Here is a 21,631-nt window from a genome sequence, read left to right as displayed (position 1 = left end):
GCCCCCCAGTTGGGATGGGGATGTATCTCAAAACTCTTGGGATATCTGCCACGTGCAATGCCTTGTGGGTGATGTCAAAGACCTTCTTGCAACATAATTCATGGGTGCCCAAAGGAATTGAGAAGAGGACAACCTCCCATCAACCCTGGGAATCTCATTTAAGCCTCCCAAATATGTGTTCACCTGGAGACCCTCTGAGGTAGCTCCCAGCAGAAGTGCCTTCTGAGTGATATCATAAAACCTCTTCTGGCCTGTCTCATTGCTACCCCGGGGGCTGTGGGAGAGGAGGTCAACCTGCTGTAAGCCTCTGGAGATGTTCATAAGCCCTGTGAAGTGGGAGGACTTTCCATGCTGCCTTTGCAACATGGGCAAACTCAGCCAATGCTCCTCGCAGGCAAACGTTACCAGACATCAAACTAGCTGAAACGGGGTCCATTCGCTGATGTGTGTGAAGCTACATAGCATGGAGAGGTAATCTCTGCTACTTACGCTGTTGTCGTCAAAGCTGCCGTCGCCCACGTTGCCGGTGTTTACGCTACCGGAGTCCTGCAAGATGGGGATTGTTTATTATGTGTATTGTGGAAACACCTGTGGGGCTCCAGCAGATATTCCATCTACCCGGTGTGGCCACGGAGAAATTAATGCATTTGGGGATATGGTGTATTGATTCCAGTGCTTCTCTAGACAATTTACACCAGTGGGAACCTGGCCCATTGGCAGGGCCGTCCCTAGCAATTCTGCGGCCCTACGCAACCCCCCCACGGGGGAGTGGGGTTGTGGGGCCCCAGGCCTCCATGAGGGGGAGCGAGTCCCAGGCCTCCGTGAGCGGGGCCGGTTTGGAGAGCAGAGGGGAACCACACCCCTGCATTCACCAGTGGGGCGGCTGGGACCAGATCATTGCACTCCTGCTACTCGTAAATTCAGACCCAACCGGCTGCAAAACTCAGGGGAGTGGGGAGGTGGGGCTGGGGCAGAGCAGGGGCGGGGACTCTGGGGAAGAGCCAGAGCAGGGCCTGGAGCAGCGTGCAGCTGCATAGCCCCAAATTTCCTAGTGCCCTACACAGCTGTGTACTTTGCGTATGGATAAGGATGGCCCTGCCCGTTGATTCCAGTGAAGTTATGGGAAATTTGACTGCTGATACTCACCACTGACCAGAACTGGTTGTTTTGCTACAACAGAAAGAGAGATTAGGAATGCACACTGTTCAACTCCCCACCAGGGTAGCAGAGGTTGTACCATGTAGTACTTTCAGAATAACCACAGCCGATCTGACCAATAGGCCGATCTACCCTGATGATCCTCCCAGGGATGGAGCAGAGGGATGAATGACACTAGTCCTCTCTCCTAAAAGGCCCAGTATTCCAGCGCTAGCCTCATCAATGCCGTAGACATAGGTCATAGCTTCCTTGTTGCTATTCTGAAAGTACTACATGGTGCGCATGGTAACATTTTAACTCTTCTACTTTGCTGAAATCCCCACACAGTTGAGTAGGTTTCTTATTCACAAATATATGGGTGTCCTTTATTATTGTGCAAGAAACAACCCACATGTTGCTCTCATTCGGTTGTCAAGGTGCATATTTAATCTAATAGCTAAGGAGTTGGCCAAAGTACTGTGGATAGGACACAATTTACCCTCAGTTCTTAGGACTATTGCCAAAAGCAGTGCATTTTGGAAGGATCTCTTGTTAGGGATTTACAGAGTGCCCAAGGGAATTGTGGGACACTTCATGCCTGTCCAAGGGACTTGTAGAAGAAGAGATCATCCTCCCATAAGGCCATGGAAAATTCTCATAAGGCCCTGAGTTCGGATGGAGATTTATCACAAAACTCTTGGGATATCTCCCAGGTGCAATGCCCTGTGGATGATGTGAAAGACCTTTTGCAAGATAATTCATAGGTGCCCAAAGGAATTGTGCAGAGGACAACCTCCCATCAACCCTGGCAATCTCATATAACCTCCCAAATATGGGTTCACCTGGACACGGGGTCCATTCACTGATGTGTGTGAAACTACATAGCATGGAGAGGTAATCTCTGCTACTTACGCTGTTGTCGTCAAAGCTGCCGTCTCCCACGTTGCCGGTGTTTACGCTACCGGATTCCTGCAAGATGGCGAATGTTTATTATGTGTATTGTGGTAACACCTGTAAGGAATGTCTACACTACAGGATTATTCCAATTTTACAGAAACCGGTTTTTGGAAACAGATTGTATAAAGTCGAGTGCACGCAGCCACACTAAGCACATTAATTTGGTAGTGTGCGTCCACATACCAAGGCTAATGTCGATTTCCGGAGCATTGCACTGTGGGAAGCTATCCCATAGCTATCCAATAGTTCCTGCAGTCTCCCCCATGCATTGGAATTCTGGGTTGAGATCACAATGCATGATGGGGCAAAAATAGTGTTGCAGGTGATTCTGGATAAATGTTGTCAGTCAATCCTCCTGCCGTGAAAGCAAAGGCAGACAATCATTTTGCACCCTTTTCCCTGGATTGCCCTGGCAGACGCCATAGCACGGCAACCATGGAGGCCGTTTTGCCTTTTTTCACTGTCACCGTATGTCTACTGGATGCTGCTGACAGACGCGGTACTGCAGTGCTACACAGCAGCATCCCCTGGCCGTTGCAAGTTAGCAGAGATGATTACCAGTCATACTGTACCGTCTGCTGCTGTCATGGGTGCTCCTGGCAGGTCTCGGTGAGGTTGGCTGGGGGCGCATGGACAAAAATGGGAATGACTCCCCAGGTCATTCCCTTCTTTAAGTTTTGTCTAATGGAGAGTCAGTCCTGCCTAGAATATCAGGCAAGCCTACTAAAGAGCCCCAGAGATCCCGCAGAAATGATGAGCTGCATGCCATTCTAGGGGGTGCCCCTGCAACAACCCCACACGTTGCTTCCCTCCTGGGCTACCGTGGCAGTGTCCCCCCATTTGTGTGATGAAGTAATAAAGAATGCATGAAGAAACAGCACTGACTTTATTGCCTCTGCAAGCAGAGATAAAAGGAGGGAGGGGAGGCAGCCTCCAGCTGCTATGATATTCCAGGCAGGACTGAATCTCCAGGAGACAAAGCTTAAAGAAGGGAATGACTGGGAGTCACTCCCATTTTTGCCCAGGTGCCCCTGGCCGACCTCACCGAGGCCTGCCAGGAGCATCCATGACAGCAGCAGACGGTACAATATGACTGGTAACCGTCTCTGCTAACTTGCAACGGCCAGGGGATGCTGCTCTGTAGCACTGCAGTACCGCGTCTGCCAGCAGCAGCCAGTAGCCATACGGTGACATTGAAAAAAAATGAGAAACTATTTTTTTCCCTTTTCTTTCACGGGGGTCGGGGGGAGGGGGCTGACGACATATATCCTAAACTGCCCGCGACAATGTTTTTGACCCTTCAGGCTTTGGGAGCTCAGCCAAGAATGCAAATGGTTTTCGGAGAGTGCAGGAACTGTGGCATAGCTACAGTTGTCAGTCACTCCTCCCTCCGTGAGGGTCCATTTGATTCTTTGGCTTTCCATTATGCTTGTCTCAGCTCCTTAAGTTTCACGCAGCACTGTGTTGAGTCCCTATTGTGGCCTCTGTCTATCATAGCCATAGATATTTTTTCAAATGCTTTGGCATTTCGTCTTTTGGAATGGAGTTCTGATAGAACAGATTCATCTCCCCATACAGAGCTCAGCTTCAGTATCTCCCGTACGGTCCCTGCTGGAGCTCTTTGTGCATTCTGGGACTGCAAGGACCTCCTTGCTGATCAGCGCTCCATGCTGGGCCAACAGGAAATGAAATTCAAAAGTTCGCAGGGCTTTTCCTGTCTACCTGGCCAGTGCATCCAAGTTCAGATTGCTGTCCAGAGCAGTCACAATGGTGCACAGAGGGGAACCCCACCCCAGCACTCATCAGCATCACAGCTGGGACTGGATCCTTGCACTCCTCCTGCTGGTGAATACAGGCCCAGCTGGCGGCAAAACTCAGGGGAGTGGGGGCAGGGCTGGTCAGGGGAGAGAAGAGGTGGGGCTGGGGCAGAGAAGGGGCAGGGGCCCTGGGGAAGAGCCAGAGCAGGGCCTGGAGCAGCATGCAGCTGCATAGCCTCAAATTTCCTGGTGCCCTACACAGCTGCGTACTTTGCGTATGGGTAAGGACGGCCCTGCCCATTGATTCCAGTGCAGCTACGGGAAATTTACATCAACTGGGGATCCGGCCACAAAATCATTCTCATCCACTGGTGGAAACCAAGAGATAATCCTTGGTAAAGCACCGACAGCTGAAGGCTGCAAATTCGTAATACCAAGCCTGACCTCTGGGATAAAACGGGTCAGGACGGCTGTAGCCGAGAGAGTTTTGCTAAGGGTTGGGCTGTTAGTGAGCAGCGATGCAGAATACTATTGAGTCAAAGCATGATAGTCTGATAGCAAAGATAACTGCTGATACTCACCACTGACCAGAATTGGTTGTTTTGCTACAACAGAAAGAGAAGTTAGGAATGCACACTGTTCAACTCCCCACCAGGGTAGCAGAGGTCGTAGCGTCTAGTAACTTCAGAATAGCCACACCAGATCTGACCAATAGGCCAATCTACCCTGATGTCCCGCCCAGGGGAGGAGCAGAGGAATGAGTGACACTAGTCCTCTCTCCTAAAAGGCCCAGTATTCCAGTGCTGGCCTCATCAATGCCCTAGACATAGTAATAGCTCCTTGTTGCTACTCTAACATTTTAGCTCTTATGCTATGTGAGATCTTCTCACAGCTAAGTAGGTTCCTTATTCACAGATATCTGGGTCGCCTTTATTATTCTGTAAGAAAAAACCCACATGTTGCACCACTTGGATGACATGACGCAAATTTAATATAAAGCAAAGGAGTTTGCCAAGGTACCCTGGATAGGAAACAATTTACCGTCAGTTCCTAGGACTGTTGCCAAAAGCAGTGCATTTTGGAAGGATCACTTGTTAGGGATTTAGTGGGTGCCCAAAGGAGTTGTGGGATACTTCATGCCAGTCCAGGGAACTTGTAGGAGAAGAGATCCTCCTCCAATGGAGCCATGGAAAATTCTCAGTTGGGATGGGGCTGTATCCTAAAACCCTTGGGTCATCATCCCATAAGGCCATGGGAAATTCTCAGGAGGCTCCCAGTTGGGATGAGGATGTAACCTAAAACCCTTGGGATATCTCCCAGGTGCAATGCCCTGTGGATGATGTGAAAGACCTTCTTGCAAGATAATGCATAGGTTCCCAAAGGAAATGTGGAGAGGACAACCTCCCATCAACCCTGGCAATCTCATAAAAGCCTCTGAAATATGGGCTCACCTGGAAACGGGATCCATTCTCTGATATGTGTGAAGCTACATAGCATGGAGAGGTAATCTCTGCTACTTACGCTGTTGTCGTCAAAGCTGCCATCTCCCACGTTGCCGGTGTTTACACTACCGGAATTCTGCAAGATGGGGAATGTTTATTATGTCTATTATGGTAACACCTGTAACTCTCCAACGGATATTCCATCAAGCCTGTGGGGCCTTAGATAATTTATAGCATCTGGGGATGTGGTATATTGATTCTAGTGCTTCTCTAGACAAATTACACCAGTGGGAATCTGGCCCCATTGATTCCACTGAAGCTACGTCAAATTTACATGAACTGGGGATCTGGCCACAATATCACTGTCATCGACTCGTGGAAACCAAGGAATAATCCTTGTAAAGCGCCTACATTCCAAGGCTGCAAATTTTTAATACCAAGCTTAAACTCTGGGATAAAAGGGTTCAGGACAGCTGTAGCCTAGATGGTTTTGCTAACAAAGGGTTGGGCTGTTAGCGAGCAGCGATGCAGAATACTATTGAATCAAAGCATGATAGTCTGATAGCAAAGATAACTGCTGATACTCACCACTGACCAGAATTGGTTGTTTTGCTACAACAGAAAGAGAAGTTAGGAATGCACACTGTTCAACTCCCCACCAGGGTAGCAGAGGTCGTAGCGTCTAGTAACTTCAGAATAGCCACACCAGATCTGATCAATAGGCCAATCTACCCTGATGTCCCGCCCAGGGGAGGAGCAGAGGAATGAGTGACACTAGTCCTCTCTCCTAAAAGGCCCAGTATTCCAGTGCTGGCTTCATCAATGCCCTAGACATAGTAATATCTCCTTGTTGCTACTCTAACATTTTAGCTCTTATGCTATGTGAGATCTTCTCACAGCTAAGTAGGTTCCTTATTCACAGATATCTGGGTTGCCTTTATTATTCTGTAAGAAAAAACCCACATGTTGCACCACTTGGATGACATGATGCAAATTTAATATAAAGCAAAGGAGTTTGCCAAGGTACCCTGGATGGGTCACAATTTACCGTCAGTTCCTAGGACTGTTGCCAAAAGCAGTGCATTTTGGAAGGATCACTTGTTAGGGATTTAGTGGGTGCCCAAAGGAATTGTGGGACACTTCATGCCAGTCCAGGGAACTTGTAGGAGAAGAGATCCTCCTCCCATGGAGCCATGGAAAATTCTCAGTTGGGATGGGGCTGTCTCCTAAAACCCTTGGGTCATCATCCCATAAGGCCATGGGAAATTCTCATGAGGCTCCCAGTTGGGATGGGGCTGTATCCTAAAACCCTTGGGATATCTCCCAGGTGCAATGCCCTGTGGATGATGTGAAAGACCTTTTGCAAGATAATTCATAGGTGTCCAAAGGAATTGTGCAGAGGACAACCTCCCATCGACCCTGGCAATCTCATATAACCCTCCCAGATATGGGTTCAGCTGGGCATGGGGTCCATTCGCTGATGTGTGTGAAGCTACATAGCATGGAGAGGTAATCTCTGCAACTTACGCTGTTGTCGTCAAAGCTGCCGTCTCCCACGTTGCCGGTGTTTACACTACCAGAGTCCTGTAAGATGGGGAATGTTTATTATGTGAATTATGGTAACACCTGTAAATCTCCAATGGATATTCCATCGACCCTGTGAGGCCTTAGATAATTTATAGCATCTGGGGATGTGGCTACTGATTCCAGTCCTTCTCTAGAAAATTTACACCTGTGAGAACCCCATTGATTCCACTGAAGCTATGGCAAATCTATGTCAACTGGGGATCTGGCCACAACATCATTCTCATCCACTCGTGGAACCCAAGGAATAATCCTTGGTAAAGCGCCGACATGCCAAGGCTGCAAATTTGTTGTATCTCTGGGATAAAAGGGTTCAAAACAGCTGTAGCCTAGAGAGTTTTGCCAGCAAAGGGTTGGGCTGTTAGCGAGCAGCGATACAGAATACTCTTGAGGCAAAGCATAACATTCCGATAGGAAAGATAACTGCTGATACTCACCACTGACCAGAATTGGTTGTTTTGCTACAACAAAAAGAGAAGTTAGGTGTTGTGTATTTAGTTGTCATGGTTTTTGTTCCTATGGCAACTGAGTTAGATTATTAGGGGATAGCCCGGCCGGCTTCAGCCAGTTGGGTGAGCTCTATGTCTGTAAATAAAATGGTAGTTTTGTTAGCTGTCTGCTCTCTGGCCTCACGTGATTTCTTCCTAAACCGGCTGCCCCCAAGGATATAACATTAGGAATGCACACTGTTCAACTCCCCACCAGGGTAGCACAGGTTCTACCATGTAGTACTTTCAGAATAGCCACACCAGATCTGACCAATAGGCCAATCTATCCTGATGATCCTCCCAGGGGTGGAGCAGAGGGATGAGTGACACTAGTCCTCTCTCCAAAAAGGCCCAGTATTCCAGTGCTGGCCTCGTTAATGACGTAGACATGGGTACTACCTCCTTGTTGCTATTCTGAAAGTACTATATGGTACTCATGGTAACATTTTAGCTCTTATGCTATGCTGACATCCCCTCACATCTAAGTAGGTTTCTTATTCACAGATATCTGAGTCTCCTCTATTATTCTGCAAGAAAGAAGCCACATATTATTCCCACTCAGATGACATGAGGCAAATTTAATCTAATAGCAAAGGAGGCAGCCAAGATACCCTTGACAGGACACAATTGACCATCAGTTCCTAGGACTGTTGCCAAGAGCAGTGCATTCCGTGTGATTTTGGAAGGGTCTTTTGTGAGAGATTTAGTGGGTGCCCAAAGGAACTGTGGGATATTTCATGCCTGTCCAGTGGACTTGTAGGAGAAGAGATCATCCTCCCATGAGGCCATGAGAAATTCTCATGAGGCCCCCAGTGGGGATGGGGATGTATCCCAAAACTGTTGGATTAGCTCCCATGTTCAATGCCTTGTGGGTGATGTCAAAGATGCTCTTGCAAGATAATTCATGGGTGTCCAGAGGAATTGTGGAGAGGACGACCTCCCATCAACCCTGGCAATCTCATATAAGCTTCCCAAATATGTGTTCAGCTGAGGACCCTCTGAGGTAGCTCCCGGTAGAAGTGCCTTCTGAGTGATACCAAAAGGCCTCTTCTGGCCTGTCTCATTGCTACCCCGGGGACTGTGGGAGAGGGAGGTCAACCTGCTATAAGCCTCTGGAGATTTTCATAGGCCCTATGGAGTGGGAGGACTTTCCATGCTGCCTTCGCAACATATGAAAATGCAACTAATGCTTCTTGCAAGGAAATGTTACCAGACATCAAACTATCTGAGACAGGGTCCATTCGCTGATGTGTGTGAAGCTACATGGCATGGGGAGGGAATCTCTGCTACTTACGCTGCTGTCATCAAAGCTGCCATCGCCCACATTGCCGGTCTTTACGCTACCGGAGTCCTGCAAAATGAAGAATGTTTATTGTGTGTATTGTGGTAACACCTGTAGGTCTCCAGCAGATATTCCATCTACCCAGTTTGGCCACGGACAATTTAATGCATTTGGAGATGTGGCATATTGATTCCAAACCTCTCTAGACACTTTACACCCTTGGAACCCTGGCCCATTGGCAGGGCCGTCCCTAGCAATTCTGCGGCCCTACACGGCCCCCTCATGGAGGGGAAGGGTTGTGGGGCCCCATCCTCTGTGGGGGGTAGCAGGGTCCAGGCCTCCATCGGGGGTGGGGGCTGGCTTAGAGGGCAGAGGGGAACCACACCCCAGCACTCACCAGTGGCGTGGTTGGGACCGGATTGTTGCACTCCTGCTGCTGGTGAACGCAGGCCCAGCCCGGCTGCAAAACTCAGGGGAGTGGGGGCAGGGCTGGGCAGGGGAGAGAAGAGGTGGGTCTGGGGCACAGCAGGGGCGGGAACTCTAGGGAAGAGCCAGAGCAGAGCCTGGAGCAGCATGTTGCCCCACATTTCCTGGTGCCCTACGCAGCTGTTTACTTTGCGTATGGATAAGGACGGCCCTGCCCATTGAATCCAGTGAAGCTACGGGAAACTTACATAAACTGAGGATCTGGCCGCAAAATCATTCTCATCCACTGGTGGAAACCAAAAGATAATCCGTGGTAAAGCGCCGACATGCCAAGGCTGCTAATTTTTAATACCAAGCCTGACCTCTGGGATAAAAGGATTCAGAACGGCTATAGCCTAGAGAGTTTTGCTAACAAAGGGTTGGGCTTTTAGTGAGCAGTGATACAGAATACTCTTGAGGCAAAGCATGATAGTCCGATAGCAAAGATAACTACCGATACTCACCACTGACCAGAATTGGTTGTTTTGCTACAACAGAAAGAGAAGTTAGGAATGCACACTGTTCCACTCCCCACCGGGATAGCAGAGGTCGTACCATGTAGTACTTTCAGAATAGCCACACCAGCTCAGACCAATAGGCCAGTCTACCCTGATGTCCCTCCCGGGGCTGCAGGAGAGGAATGGGTGCCTCTAGTCCTCTCTCCCAAAAAGGCCCAGTATTCCAGTGCTGGCCTCATCAATGCCCTAGCCATAGGTCATAGCTTCCTCGTTGCTACTCTAACATTTTAGCTCTTATGCTATGCTGAGATCCCCTCACAGCTAAGTAGGTTCCTTATTCACAGATACCTGGGTCGCCTTTATTATTCTGCAAGAAAAAACCCACATGTTGCTCCCACTCTGTTGACATGATGCAAATGTAATCTAATAGCAAAGGAGGTGGCCAAGATACCTTGTATAGGACACAATTTACCGTCAGTTCCTAGGACTGTTGCCAAAAGCAGTGCATTTTGGAAGGGTCTCTTGTTAGGGATTTAGTGGGTGCCGATAGAAACTGTGGCTGTCTAGGGGACTTGTAGGAGAAGAGATCATCCTCCCATGAGGCCATGGAAAATTCTCAGTTGGGATGAGGCTGTATCCTAAAACCCTTGGGTCATCATCACATGAGGCCATGGGAAATTCTCATGAGGCTCCCAGTTGGGATGAGGATGTAACCTAAAAATTTGGGATATCTCCCAGGTGCAATGCATTGTGGATGATGTGAAAGACCTTCTTGCAGAATAATTCATAGGTTCCCAAAGGACATGTGGAGAGGACAACCTCCCATCAACCCTAGCAATCTCATAAAAGCCTCCCAAATATGGGTTCACCTGGAAACGGGATCCATTCTCTGATGTGTGTGAAGCTACATAGCATGGAGAGGTAATCTCTGCTACTTACGCTGTTGTCGTCAAAGCTGCCATCTCCCACGTTGCCGGTGTTTACACTACCGGAGTCCTGCAAGATGGGGAATGTTTATTATGTGTATTGTGGTAACACCTGTAGGTCTCCAACAGATATTGCATCAATCCTGTGGGGTCTTAGATAATTTATAGCATCTGGGGATGTGGCGTATTTATTCTAGTGCTTCTCTGGACAATTTACACCAGTGGGAACCTGGCCCCATTGATTCCACTGAAGCTACGTCAAATTTACATGAACTGGGGATCTGGCTGCAACATCACTGTCATCCACTCATGGAACCCAAGGAATAATCCTTGGTAAAGCGCTGACATGCCAAGGCTGCAAATTCGTTATACCAAGCCTGACTGATGAAATAAAAGGGGTCTGGATGGCAGTAGCCTAGAGGATTTTTCTAACAAAGGGTTGGACTGTTAGTGAGCAGCGGTACAGAATACTATTGAGGCAAAGAATGAAGGTCCAATAGCAAAGAGAATAACTGATACTCACCACTGACCAGAATTGGTTGTTTTCCTGCAACAGAAAGAGAAGTTAGGAATTCACACTGTTCAACTCCCCACCCGGGTAGCAGAGGTTGTACCAAGTAGTAGTTTCAGAACAGCTACACCAGATCTGACCAATAGGCCAATCTACCCTGATTGAAGCAGAGGAATGGGCGCCCCTACTCCTCTCTCCCAAAAAGGCCCAGGATTCCGGTGCTGGAATCACTAATGACGTAGACATAGGTAACAGGTCTCTGTTGCTATTCTGAAAGTACTACATGATGCTCATGGCAACATTTTAGCTCTTATTCTATGCCGAGATCCCCTCACAGCTAAGTCGGTTTCTTATTCACAGATCTCTAGGTGTCCTTTATTATTCCTCAAGAAACAAGCCACATGTAATTCCCACTCAGAAGACACAATTTACCCTCAGTTCCTAGGACTGTTGCCAAGAGCAGTGTATTCCGTGTGATTTCGGAAGGATCTCTTGTGAGAGATTTAGTGGGTGCCCAAAGGAACTGTGGGATACTTCATGCCTATCCAATGGAGTTGTAGGCGAAGAGATCATCCTCCCATGAGGCCATGGGAAATTCTCATGAGGCCCCCCAGTTGGGATGGGGATGTATCCCAAAATTCTTGCGATATCTCCTAGGTGCAATGCCTTGTGGGTGATGTCAAAGACCCTCTTGCAACATAATTCATGGGTGCCCAAAGGAATTGTGGAGAGGACAACCTCCCGTCAACCCTGGGAATCTCATATAAGCCTCCCAAATATCTGTTCACCAGGAGACCCTCTGAGGCAGCTCCCAGCAGAAGCTTCTTCTGGCCTGTCTCATTGCTACCCCGGAGACCATGGGAGAGGGAGGTCAACCTGCTGTAAGCCTCTGGAGATGTTCATAAGCGCTGTGGAGTGGGAGGACTTTCCATGCTGCCTTCGCAACATGGGCAAACGCAGCCAGTGCTCCTCGCAGGCAAATGTTACCAGACATCAAACTAGCTGAAACGGGGTCCGTTCACTGATGTGTGTGAAGCTACATAGCATGGAGAGGTAATCTCTGCTACTTACGCTGTTGTCGTCAAAGCTGCCGTCTCCCACATTGCCGGTGTTTACGCTACCTGAGTCCTGCAAGATGGGGAATATTTATTATGTGTATTGTGGTAACACCTATAGGGCTCCAATGGATTTTCCATCATCCTGTGGGGCCTTGGATAATTTATAGCATCTGGGGATGTGGCATAGTGATTCCAGTGTTTCTCTGAACAATTTACACCTATCCCAGTTGATTACCCTGAAGCTACGGCAAATTTACATCAACTGGGGATCTGGCCACAACATCATTCTCATCCACTGGTGGAAACTAAGGAATAATCCTTAGTAAAGCTCCGACATGCTGTTGATTCCAATGATGCTATGAGAAATTTACATCAACTGGGGATATGGCTCCAACATGGTGGAAACCAAGAGATAATCCTTGGTAAAGCTGTGACATCCCAATACTGTAAAGAAGTCCCTTGCATAGATAATTTTTCCAGAAAAGGATTCAGCTCTTAGTGAGCAGTGGTGCAGAGAACCATTGAGGCAAAGTATGATAGCCCGATAGCAAGGATGACTGAGTCACCACTGACCAGAACTGGTTGTTCTCCTCCAAGAGAAGGGAAAGTTAGCAAAGCGTACTGTTCAACTCCCCACCAGGGTATCAGGGGTTGTATCACTGAGTAATTAAAGAATTTCCACACCTGATCAGAACAATGGGCCAGTCTATCTTTACATCCCTGCCTAAGCCGGGGCAGAGAAATGAGTCCATCTAGCCTGGTTTCTAGGTGCAGTGCAGTGTGTGTGATTACAGAAATCCCCCCTCTTGAGATATTTGATGGGTTCCCAAGGGAACTGGGGGTTGTCAACCTCCCATCAGTCCCTAGCAATCTCCCATAAGCCTCCTGTAATCTACTCTGTGTTCACATGGGATGGGGACCTGCTCCAAGCAGCAGTGTCTTCTGGGTGATATTGCAAATCCGTTTGTGGCGTATTTACAGCAGAGCAGGGGAATTGTGGCAGAGGTGGTCAACCTGCCATAGGCCTGCGGAGATTTTCATAAGCCCCCTGCAGCAGGTGGCATTTCTAAATTGCCTCTGTACCATGGAAAAACTGCAGGAAATGCTCCTTGCTTGGTAACCTTTATCAGACAAGAAACCAGCTGGAGCAGGGTTGATTGACCTGATATGTATAAAGCTACATGACGGGAGGAGGGAATCACTGATATTTATGCTGTTGTCATTAACGCTGCTATCACCAACTTTGTCATTACTGAGGCTACCAGAGCCCTGTAAGATGAGGGGTATTTATTATGTGTATTACAGTAACTTCTAGAGGCCCCCACCTGATTATCCATTGACCAAATGGAGCTACAGACAATTTACATCATCTGGGGGAGCTGGCCTCCTTGACTCCAGTAGATCTACGGGGCATTTACAACAGCTTGGCCCTGCTCCTAACATCATTCTACCCCATCCTGGAAACCTATAGATAATCCTCAGAATAAACCCAGACATCCCAAGGCTGCATGATTTGTTTCACCAAGCCAGATTAATGGATAAAGCAGGGCAGGAGGGCAGTTGCCAGAAGGTTTTCCCGGAATACGGCTGTGCTGTTAGTGAGCAGCGATGTAGGATACTGCTGAGGCAAAGCATGAAAGTCTGATAGCAAAGAGGACCAGCTGGTACTCACCACAGACCACAACTGCTTTTTCTGCAACAAGAGAAAGATTAGTTAGGAGTGCATGCTGTTCAGCCCCCCACCAGGCTACCAGAGGTCACGTCATGCAGTAACTTAAGAACTGCTGCTCCCGATGAGACCGATGGGCCAGCGTAGCCTGATATCCTGCCGGGGCTGAAACAGAGGAATGGGCCCCTCTAGTCTGGTATCCTTCCTCCTACATGGGCCCGTTTTGCAGTGCTGCCCTCATGGTGTGTCTGTGCAGTACCTGGCATAAGGGCCCTGATTCCAGTTGGGTCCACGTCTGTCCCTCGCTCTCTGTCTGTTGAACACCTGGCACAATAAATCCTCACCAGAGTGTGGGCAGGGACTGTCTCTCCTGTGTCAGGGCAGCGCCCAGCAAAAAGGGGTCCCGATTTCAAATGGACCCTCTAAGTGCTACTGTAATATAAATAATAGGTACATCATCTCACCAGTGGAGCTGCTGTGGGGCTCTCCAGGGAGAGGAGCCCGATGAGGAAAGCGGCCACATACGACACCTTCATCTTTGCGTCTTTCCTCTCTCTGGAGCGGAGTTGTTTCTGGCCTGGCACGCTGAGTGGGAGATGGCAAGGCTGAGCACTGTATTTATACTGTATGCTGGGCGGGGCACTGCCACCACCTTGTTCCAACCCCTGATAACGTGATTGCAGCGAGAGCCAATTGCTTCCTTCTCCTCCCCTAGTCCCTCCCATTCCTCCTTCCCCCTGTCACACCCTCCTTCCCTCTTAATCTTTCCTCCACCACATCCTGCTGTAGCCCAGACTTTCATACTCACTTTCTCATTCTGCAGCAGCCCCAGGTTTTTGAGACTCAGAAGAGGCTGAGCGAGGTCAGGCCGCAGGAAACAGGTCACAACCCCGGTGGTCGTTGGCCTGGAGCACACATCTGAAAATGGGAAGTAGGTTCCTAAGTCACCCAGGCACTTTGTGTTGATATAATTAAAGTGGTACAACTCCCCTAATGCTATTGCTTATTACCATACGGGATTATTATGTAAGCTATGTCTACATTACTGCCTACATCGGCAAAACGTATGTCACTCAAGGGTGTGAATATTCCACCCCCGAGTGACGTACATTACACTGACATAAGCGCTAGTGTGCACAGCGCTATGTCAGTGGGAGAGTTTTTCCTCCCGACACAGCTTATGCTGCTCGTGGGAGTGGTTTTTTATGCTGATGTATCAGAAGGAAAATGCTGACATTTGGGGTTGAAATGAAACATTTTGATGGGTTGAATGGAATTTTTCATTTCGAGTCCACATTTCGAAAGAAAATGACATTTTGATTCAAAAATGAAAATGTCGATTTGAAACTATACTTTTGTTTTGAAATCAGCCTTTGGCCATGGGAAAAGAATTGAAGTAGATGAAATCAGGTTTTTCAACAGGAAACTTCTTTGGTGCAAAATTTCTAAGTAGCCCCACCTGGGATGGCCTGACATCTGCATTCCCACTGTCTCCCAGTCTGAGGGTTGGACGGGAGCTCCCCTTACTCCTATGATAGGCACAGGCCAGAGCGATGGAGCCCGACTGTCCTAGCGGTTTCACAAACAAGTTGGGTGTGTCCATTAATCCACAAATCCGAGGGAAGCCTCTGGCACTGACTCAGCGAGCAGAAGGGAAGGTGCAATGTTCAATATTTACACTAAATGTTTATCTTTGATAGGCTGAAATTATTGTTTGTGGACAGATACCAGATCAGGTCCCCAGCAACTTGCACTGAAGTCAGAGAGCCAGGTCGCCAGGCAGTGGAAATCAGCGTAGCTATGTTTTAGGCAGTAGGGACAGATCCCAGATGGTATAAATCAGTGTCACTCCATTAGCGTCAGTAGGCAAGATTTCAACTGGTGTAAGTTGACTGTAGCACCTTTAAAGTGAACAGGTCAGAGCCCAGCTGGTGAGAATCAGCCACAGTCCCCTGGGGTCAGTGGGGTGATGTCCCTGTCTGGGGTGAATCAGCCACATTCCCCTGGGGTCAGTGGGGTGATGTCCCAGCTGGGGTGAGTCAGCCACAGTCCCCTGGGGTCAGTGGGGTGTTATCCCCATCTGGGGTGAATCAGCCCCAGCTCTATTGACATCAACACCTATTTGCACCCCCTGAGGATCTGGCCCAGTAGGTTTTATGGGTGCTCATCTGCAGGCAGGATTTGGCCTGTCATATAGATAAAGACCTTATCAACTACTGGGTGGCGAGAGACCTGGAGCAGTGAACAGGGGAAGGACGGCTCTGCTGGACAGTTCTCCCAAGAAGTCAGCAAAACAGCTAGTAAAGGATAGCTGGGGCTGGACGGCGCCTGCACTTTGATAAAGCTTCTCACAAGAGGCGTCTAACAAACCATAAGCACTTGCCCATTGAGTGGTAGGGCCCAGCTTCTCAGCGGCTGCTGTAAATCAGGGTCGCCCCACTGAACTCAATGCCAATCGGCCCCAGGTGAGGGTCTGTCCCCTACGTTTCTGGGGTAGGTTGGAACCAGGGCATCAAACCCATTCTGGGAGGAAAGCTGAAGTCAGGCAAGATGCCCAAGAGACGCACCTTGGCAGGGGTCCATGAAATTCAGAGGCCCAGCTTCCCGGCTGGTATCAGCACGCGCCTTTCACAACGAGCAAGAGCTTACAGGCTCAAACACCAGGGCAGGCAAAGGGCTGGAAACAGAGGGGGAAATAACGTCTTGCTGATCCACATGGAGGCTCGGTGCATAGCAAGCTGGGGTGCAATCTGCAGAGCACTGTCTTGCCTGTGTGGACCCTGCTGCTCTGGGCTCTCTGACATTGGAAACACCAGGACGTCAAAGTGCCCTGCAGAAGTGTTAGAGCACAGTAGCAGGGTCCGCACGGCCACTTTGTGCCCAGCAAGCTAGTGTGCTCTAGATGCTTACGCCGGTTTGCCATGCACTCAGCTCTGTGTGGACAAGCCCTTCTCAAAGTCATGTCGCAGAGCTGTGCTAGAGCCAGCAGGAGAACGTAGCTCTCCAGCCTGTGAAGCCAGTGGCTGTTGCCTAGATCATACTGTTACTTCGGCAAATAAATGTTCAGGCCCAGATTCCCAGCTGGTGTAAATCAGCTATCGCTCCACTGGAGTCAGTGAGCCAGCTCTCCAGGGAGTGTGTACCCTTCAGCAGAGTCAAGGAGGGCAGAGCAGAGCTGGCATAATTCCAGGGCTCGTAACACTCTTTCAGCCATAGAGTATCTGGCCCAGGGAGTTAATTTGGGAATTCACACAAGGCGAGAGTAATGCCAGTGTTTAGGGTTGGCACAAAGACCTTTGCACCATCTAATAAATCCCATGCAGAGTAATTGTCACACCCTCATTGCACATTGTAAAAGGCAGCCATGTCTGGTGATTAGACCAGATCTTTAATGGGTGTAAACCAACGCCTCTCCATTTACTCCACTAGAGCAATGCCAATTTACAACAGCTGCAGATCTGGCCCGTTGATGCCAGTGAAGTGACATCAGTTTATATCACACACAAAGGGGCCCTGATCTCAGCTGGGACAGGGACTGTCACTGTGTCTGGGCAGTGCCTGGCACAAAGGGGCCCTGATTTCAGCTGGGGCAGGGCCTGTTTCTCGCTGTGTCTGGGCAGTGCCTGGCACAACAGGGCTCTTGTCTCAGCTGGGGCAGGGACTTTCTCTCGCTGTGTGTCTGGGCAGCGCCTGGCACAAGGGGGCCCTGATCTCAGCTGGGGCAGGGTCTGTCTCTCGCTGTGTCTGGGCAGCACCTGGCAGAACAAGATTTGAACGGCAGAAGGGACCCTTATGATCATGCAGTCTGACCTCCGGCATGACAGAGGCCAGAGAACCTCACCCAACAATTCCTGTATCAAGCCAGTAAGTTCTGTTTGCACTAGAGCAGATCGTTTGCAAAGGGACCCAGTCTTGATTTAAAGACTTCCACATGCTGGAGAATCCACCAGGTCTCTCGAGAGATGGAAAGTCCACCACTTCTTGACCAATCACATACCTTCGTTAGCTCCTTCTGAAGTTCCTCACAATCTTCTCTACACCCAACAAACCAATGTGTGTTGTTGGTAAATAGTGTCATCTCATTGTCCACGCCTCCCTCTTCCAGACCGGTCTGACAAATGATACTTAGCTTTTAAAAGGGGCATTTCCTCCCTGTCACTTTACAAAAGCAGGTCACTTTGGGGAGCCTATTTTACAGGTGTGCCGAGAGAGAGGGCCAAGGACATACAGTCAATCAGTGGCAGAGCTGGGAATGAAACCCAGGAGTCCTGACTCCCAGGCCTGCTGCTGTAGCCACTGGCCCCACTTCCCTTCCCGGAGCTGGGAATAAAACCCAACAGTCCTGGTTGTTACTCCTTGTGCTCTAACCCACTAGCCCCCGCTGCCCACCCAGAGCTGTGGCTAGAACCCAGGGGTCCTGCCTGATTCCCATTTGCCTGGTCTAACAATCAGACGTCACTCCCTTCCCATAGGAGAACCTTGGAGTCCCTACTCCTGCCCTCACCACTAGTTCATACTGCCTTAGTGGGAGTGGGTGTGAGCTGGACCCCCCACTGCTGAACTCCTTCTGTGTTAAAAACTGACCATCTACCCGTATGCTGATTCCTGTTCCTACAGATCCATGGGTACCTCTCACCCAAAGACCAGGCTCCTCAGTCGCCCGTAGGTTGGGGCTTTATCGCAGGAGTTGTGAGAGCCCAAACAAATCATATCTTCTGGACTCCTCCCTTTCACATTTGTCAACTCCCTTGAAAAATTCTAACAGGGCGGGGTGGCTCAGCACTTGGCATCTGCCAGCAGCCAAGCCTATAGGGGCACAATAGCGTAATGGGGCTCCTTATCTTTTATGCTTCCCTTAATAAATATGGACAGTCAGTGCAAGTCTATAACTTTCAATATTAATTCCTTAACAGCCCCAAGCCCCACCCTGTTATTAGTATGAGCACTGTTTTCATGTCAGCAGTGCTTCCAGGCTCCACCTGAAATCAGGTCCCCGTCGTGCCAGTGTGACGAATTGGGAATATTCTTCATGTTTTCTCTGAATACTGTGTGGGTGCCTTAGTTTTCCCTATGCATTTCTTAAGTATCTAGGTAGTGGGATAAGGGGGTGTGATTGTTGCAGAGCCCTTGGCAGGTGTGATGCTGTCTGCACACAGAATGGCCGACACCCTGTCTCCTGGCAACCGATGGCCTGAGCCCCTCCCTTGCAAGGTGCCAGCTGAAGGTGTTGGGGAACAAAGAGATCAGGTGGCCTCCTGGCCTGGGAAAGAGACAAAGGCCAGAAGAGGGGCTGGAGGGGGTGTCAGTTTGGAGCTGGCTGGGGAGACAGGGGGAGGCCCAGAACCTGGATCTGGGCTCCCCACTCCCCAAGATGGACCTGACTGAGGGGTCCTGTTCTCTGTACCTACAAGCTCTGTTTTAGACTGTGTTCCTGTTGTCTAATAAACCTGTTTTATTGGCTGGCTGGCTGAGAGTCACAGTGAATTGCAGGAAGTGGTGGGTGTGGGGCCCTGACTCCCCCACACTCCTTGACAGCTGGTGGCAGCGGTGGGATGTATTGCACCCCGTGGATGGCGCTTTCTACAGTAAGTGGCTGGGGAGCAGTAAAATGAAGGAGGATTAATGAGAACCAGGCATGCTAAAGCCTCAGAGAGGAGCGGTTTCAGGAGGCAAAGGAGCTATGCTTTACCCCTGGGAGTGTGTGACCAGCGAGAAGGGCTGTTGCAGTAATGGGGTCCCCCTGGGGACTGCAGTGAGCAGTTCCAGGGGTGAAGGAGTCTGTGGCTTGACCCTGGGAGAGAGAAGGACTGTTGCAGTAACAGGGTCCCCCTGGAGATTGTGTCAAGTGGTCGAAGGGATGGAGGACAGGAGCCTGCGGCTTGACCCTGGGAGAGAGGTGGTGACCTGGAGAAGGGCTGGCACAGTAAGATTTCTTCCTGGAAACCGTGGGGAGCTGAGAGCAAACAAGCCAGACAGTCCACAACAACCTGGGAACAGCGAAGTGATGGCCTATCACCATCTCCTTAAGAAGGCAATCGTAAACCTGTGCAAAAAGAGAGAGTTACGCACTGGAAACTTCACCAAAGCACAGTTAATCGTGCAGCTGGAGGCTGATGACTGCTCTAAGGATCAGATTCCTGACCCAAATGGGGCTACAAGAGGATCCTGGAGCAGCTGGAGTGGTAGCCAGGCATCCCCAAGACTCCTCTCCCCAGCCAGATGGGGGTCTTCACAATCGGGTTCCCCATCAGGGGACCGGAGACAGATGGGATTGGAGCTGAGTCCAAGAGAGCTGGAGGACAGTGAGAAGGAGCGAGAGGACTGTGAGAGACAGCGAGAGCCTGAGGAAAAGCTGCAGGAGAAGCAGCAGCAACATGAACTGGCGATGGTGGAGCGGAGAGGCATAGGGGACTTCCCAGGGGTGAGTGGCGATAGACCCCAGGCTGCCGGTTCCGCAGGGAACCTTGATACTAAATTGCTGCCCCTGGTTAAGGGGCAGGGTGTGTGGATGCCCACCTCACTGCCTTCGAGCAGGCTGGCGATTTGAACCAGGGGGACCCTGCGGAAAAGCCCCGGTATCTAGCTCTCTTGCTGGGCCCCAAGGCCATAGACGCTGTCAGCCAGACGGGTGGGGTGGTGGACAGGCTCCCACTCCTGGCCCTGCCTATATGTCTGCATGGAGTCTCCTGGGCTCAGGCCCCTTGGACCCCCAGTGGGAGCCGAAGGTGGGGGTCAATCGGGAGACATTTCTGGGGTGGCGAGATCCTGGGACAGGGAGAAGTGTTGTCAGGCCCCGGGTGGTGCAGCCCCACCAGATGCTGAGGGGCTGTGGGATCTGGGTGAAGGTCCCAGGAATGAAGCCGTTCGCCCTACTTGTGGTCCAGATCCCTGTGCAGACATAGGAGGGGTCGGGCTGGCTGGTAGTTGGGATTCTCCAAGATATGGGCTGTGAGGTCCTGTTAGGGGATGACTGTCTCTCTTTGGGACAGGATCCAGGCCCTGCTCTGGTAACGGCCAAGGATCTGAATTTGAATCCAGGGAACCAATTGGGTGAGACTGAAATTGTCAGTTAAAATGCAAATGCCGTGGCTGGCAGGAGGGAGGAGCTTCTAAGCTTGGGATACCTGCCTACCTGTAACCACACTGCTGGGGCTGAGTGGGAGGGAGAGATGCTCCCCGCCCCCCTGCACACCGGAGAGGGGCTTACGCTGGCTCTGATGCTGTGACCAGAGCAAAGAGCTCGCTGCCTGCCCCACTGGGACAGCAAGGGCAGCCCTGAGCACGATGGGAGCTGAGACCCCAGCAGAGTGCCGGGGGGCACAGGCAGGGCAGGTCGGCTGCCAACCAGGTTTGCCTGGTCCAGACGTGCTGCTGGGAAGTGATTCCACGACAGGGATGGAGCTACCAGGGAACAGGGCTCAGGGGGGCTGTGACCCCAGGCCCAGCCAGCGAGAGGGAGCAGGTCCCGCTCCCTGCCCCAGCAGCTGAATTCCAGTCCGAGCTGCAGAAGGACCCCTCCTTGGAGAAGCGGAGGGAACTTGCTGGCCACAGCGCTGCAAACCCCCTTGGGGAAGGCTGCAGGGACAGAGTCCTGCGGGAGAAGGGATTCCTGTACCGGGAATGGGCTCCCCAAGGGGAAGTAGAACTGGGGGGAATCAGGAGGCAGCTGGTGGTGCCCCAGAAGTATCGCCGCAGGCTATTGTACCTGGTCCATGATGTCCCTCTCTCGGGACACCAGGGGATTCAGTGCCCCAGGCAGCAACTGCTGCAGAACTTTTACTGGCCCAGAGTCTGTGACGCCTCCAGCAGTACTGCAGGTCCTGCGACCCCTGCCAGAGGGTGGGGAAGGCCCAGGACAACGCTCCCTTGAGACCCCTTCACATCGTAGAGGAACGTT

General features: G+C 50.4%; 1 protein-coding gene across 12 annotated transcripts in view; it reads right to left on the bottom strand.

Annotated features, from left to right (window-relative positions):
* LOC123351422 (uncharacterized PPE family protein PPE40-like) overlaps nucleotides 1-21,631 on the bottom strand; it is a 38,192-nt gene that overhangs the window by 8,790 nt on the left and 7,771 nt on the right. For 3 of the 12 annotated variants that reach the window (XM_044990752.1, XM_044990760.1, XM_044990759.1), the window contains exons 2-17: nucleotides 14,543-14,652; nucleotides 14,199-14,319; nucleotides 13,738-13,758; nucleotides 12,079-12,135; nucleotides 11,020-11,043; nucleotides 10,510-10,566; nucleotides 9,577-9,600; nucleotides 8,660-8,716; nucleotides 7,315-7,338; nucleotides 6,821-6,877; nucleotides 5,882-5,905; nucleotides 5,373-5,429; nucleotides 4,433-4,456; nucleotides 2,050-2,106; nucleotides 1,147-1,170; nucleotides 490-546 (exon numbers count right to left, since the gene is read on the bottom strand). In XM_044990752.1, coding sequence (XP_044846687.1) covers nucleotides 490-546; nucleotides 1,147-1,170; nucleotides 2,050-2,106; nucleotides 4,433-4,456; nucleotides 5,373-5,429; nucleotides 5,882-5,905; nucleotides 6,821-6,877; nucleotides 7,315-7,338; nucleotides 8,660-8,716; nucleotides 9,577-9,600; nucleotides 10,510-10,566; nucleotides 11,020-11,043; nucleotides 12,079-12,135; nucleotides 13,738-13,758; nucleotides 14,199-14,319; nucleotides 14,543-14,550 — 693 coding nt within the window. In that variant the 5' untranslated portion in view covers nucleotides 14,551-14,652. Of the gene's footprint in view, nucleotides 1-489; nucleotides 547-1,146; nucleotides 1,171-2,049; nucleotides 2,107-4,432; nucleotides 4,457-5,372; nucleotides 5,430-5,881; nucleotides 5,906-6,820; nucleotides 6,878-7,314; nucleotides 7,339-8,659; nucleotides 8,717-9,576; nucleotides 9,601-10,509; nucleotides 10,567-11,019; nucleotides 11,044-12,078; nucleotides 12,136-13,737; nucleotides 13,759-14,198; nucleotides 14,320-14,542; nucleotides 14,653-20,607; nucleotides 20,732-21,631 lie in introns of those variants that run through there. The other 9 variants (XM_044990758.1, XM_044990763.1, XM_044990753.1 and 6 more) reach the window with 8 other exon arrangements.

Source organism: Mauremys mutica, chromosome 17 (genome assembly GCF_020497125.1).
Source record: "Mauremys mutica isolate MM-2020 ecotype Southern chromosome 17, ASM2049712v1, whole genome shotgun sequence".
NCBI classification, from domain to species: domain Eukaryota; kingdom Metazoa; phylum Chordata; order Testudines; family Geoemydidae; genus Mauremys; species Mauremys mutica.
This window is presented reverse-complemented; position numbering and strand designations above follow the sequence as displayed.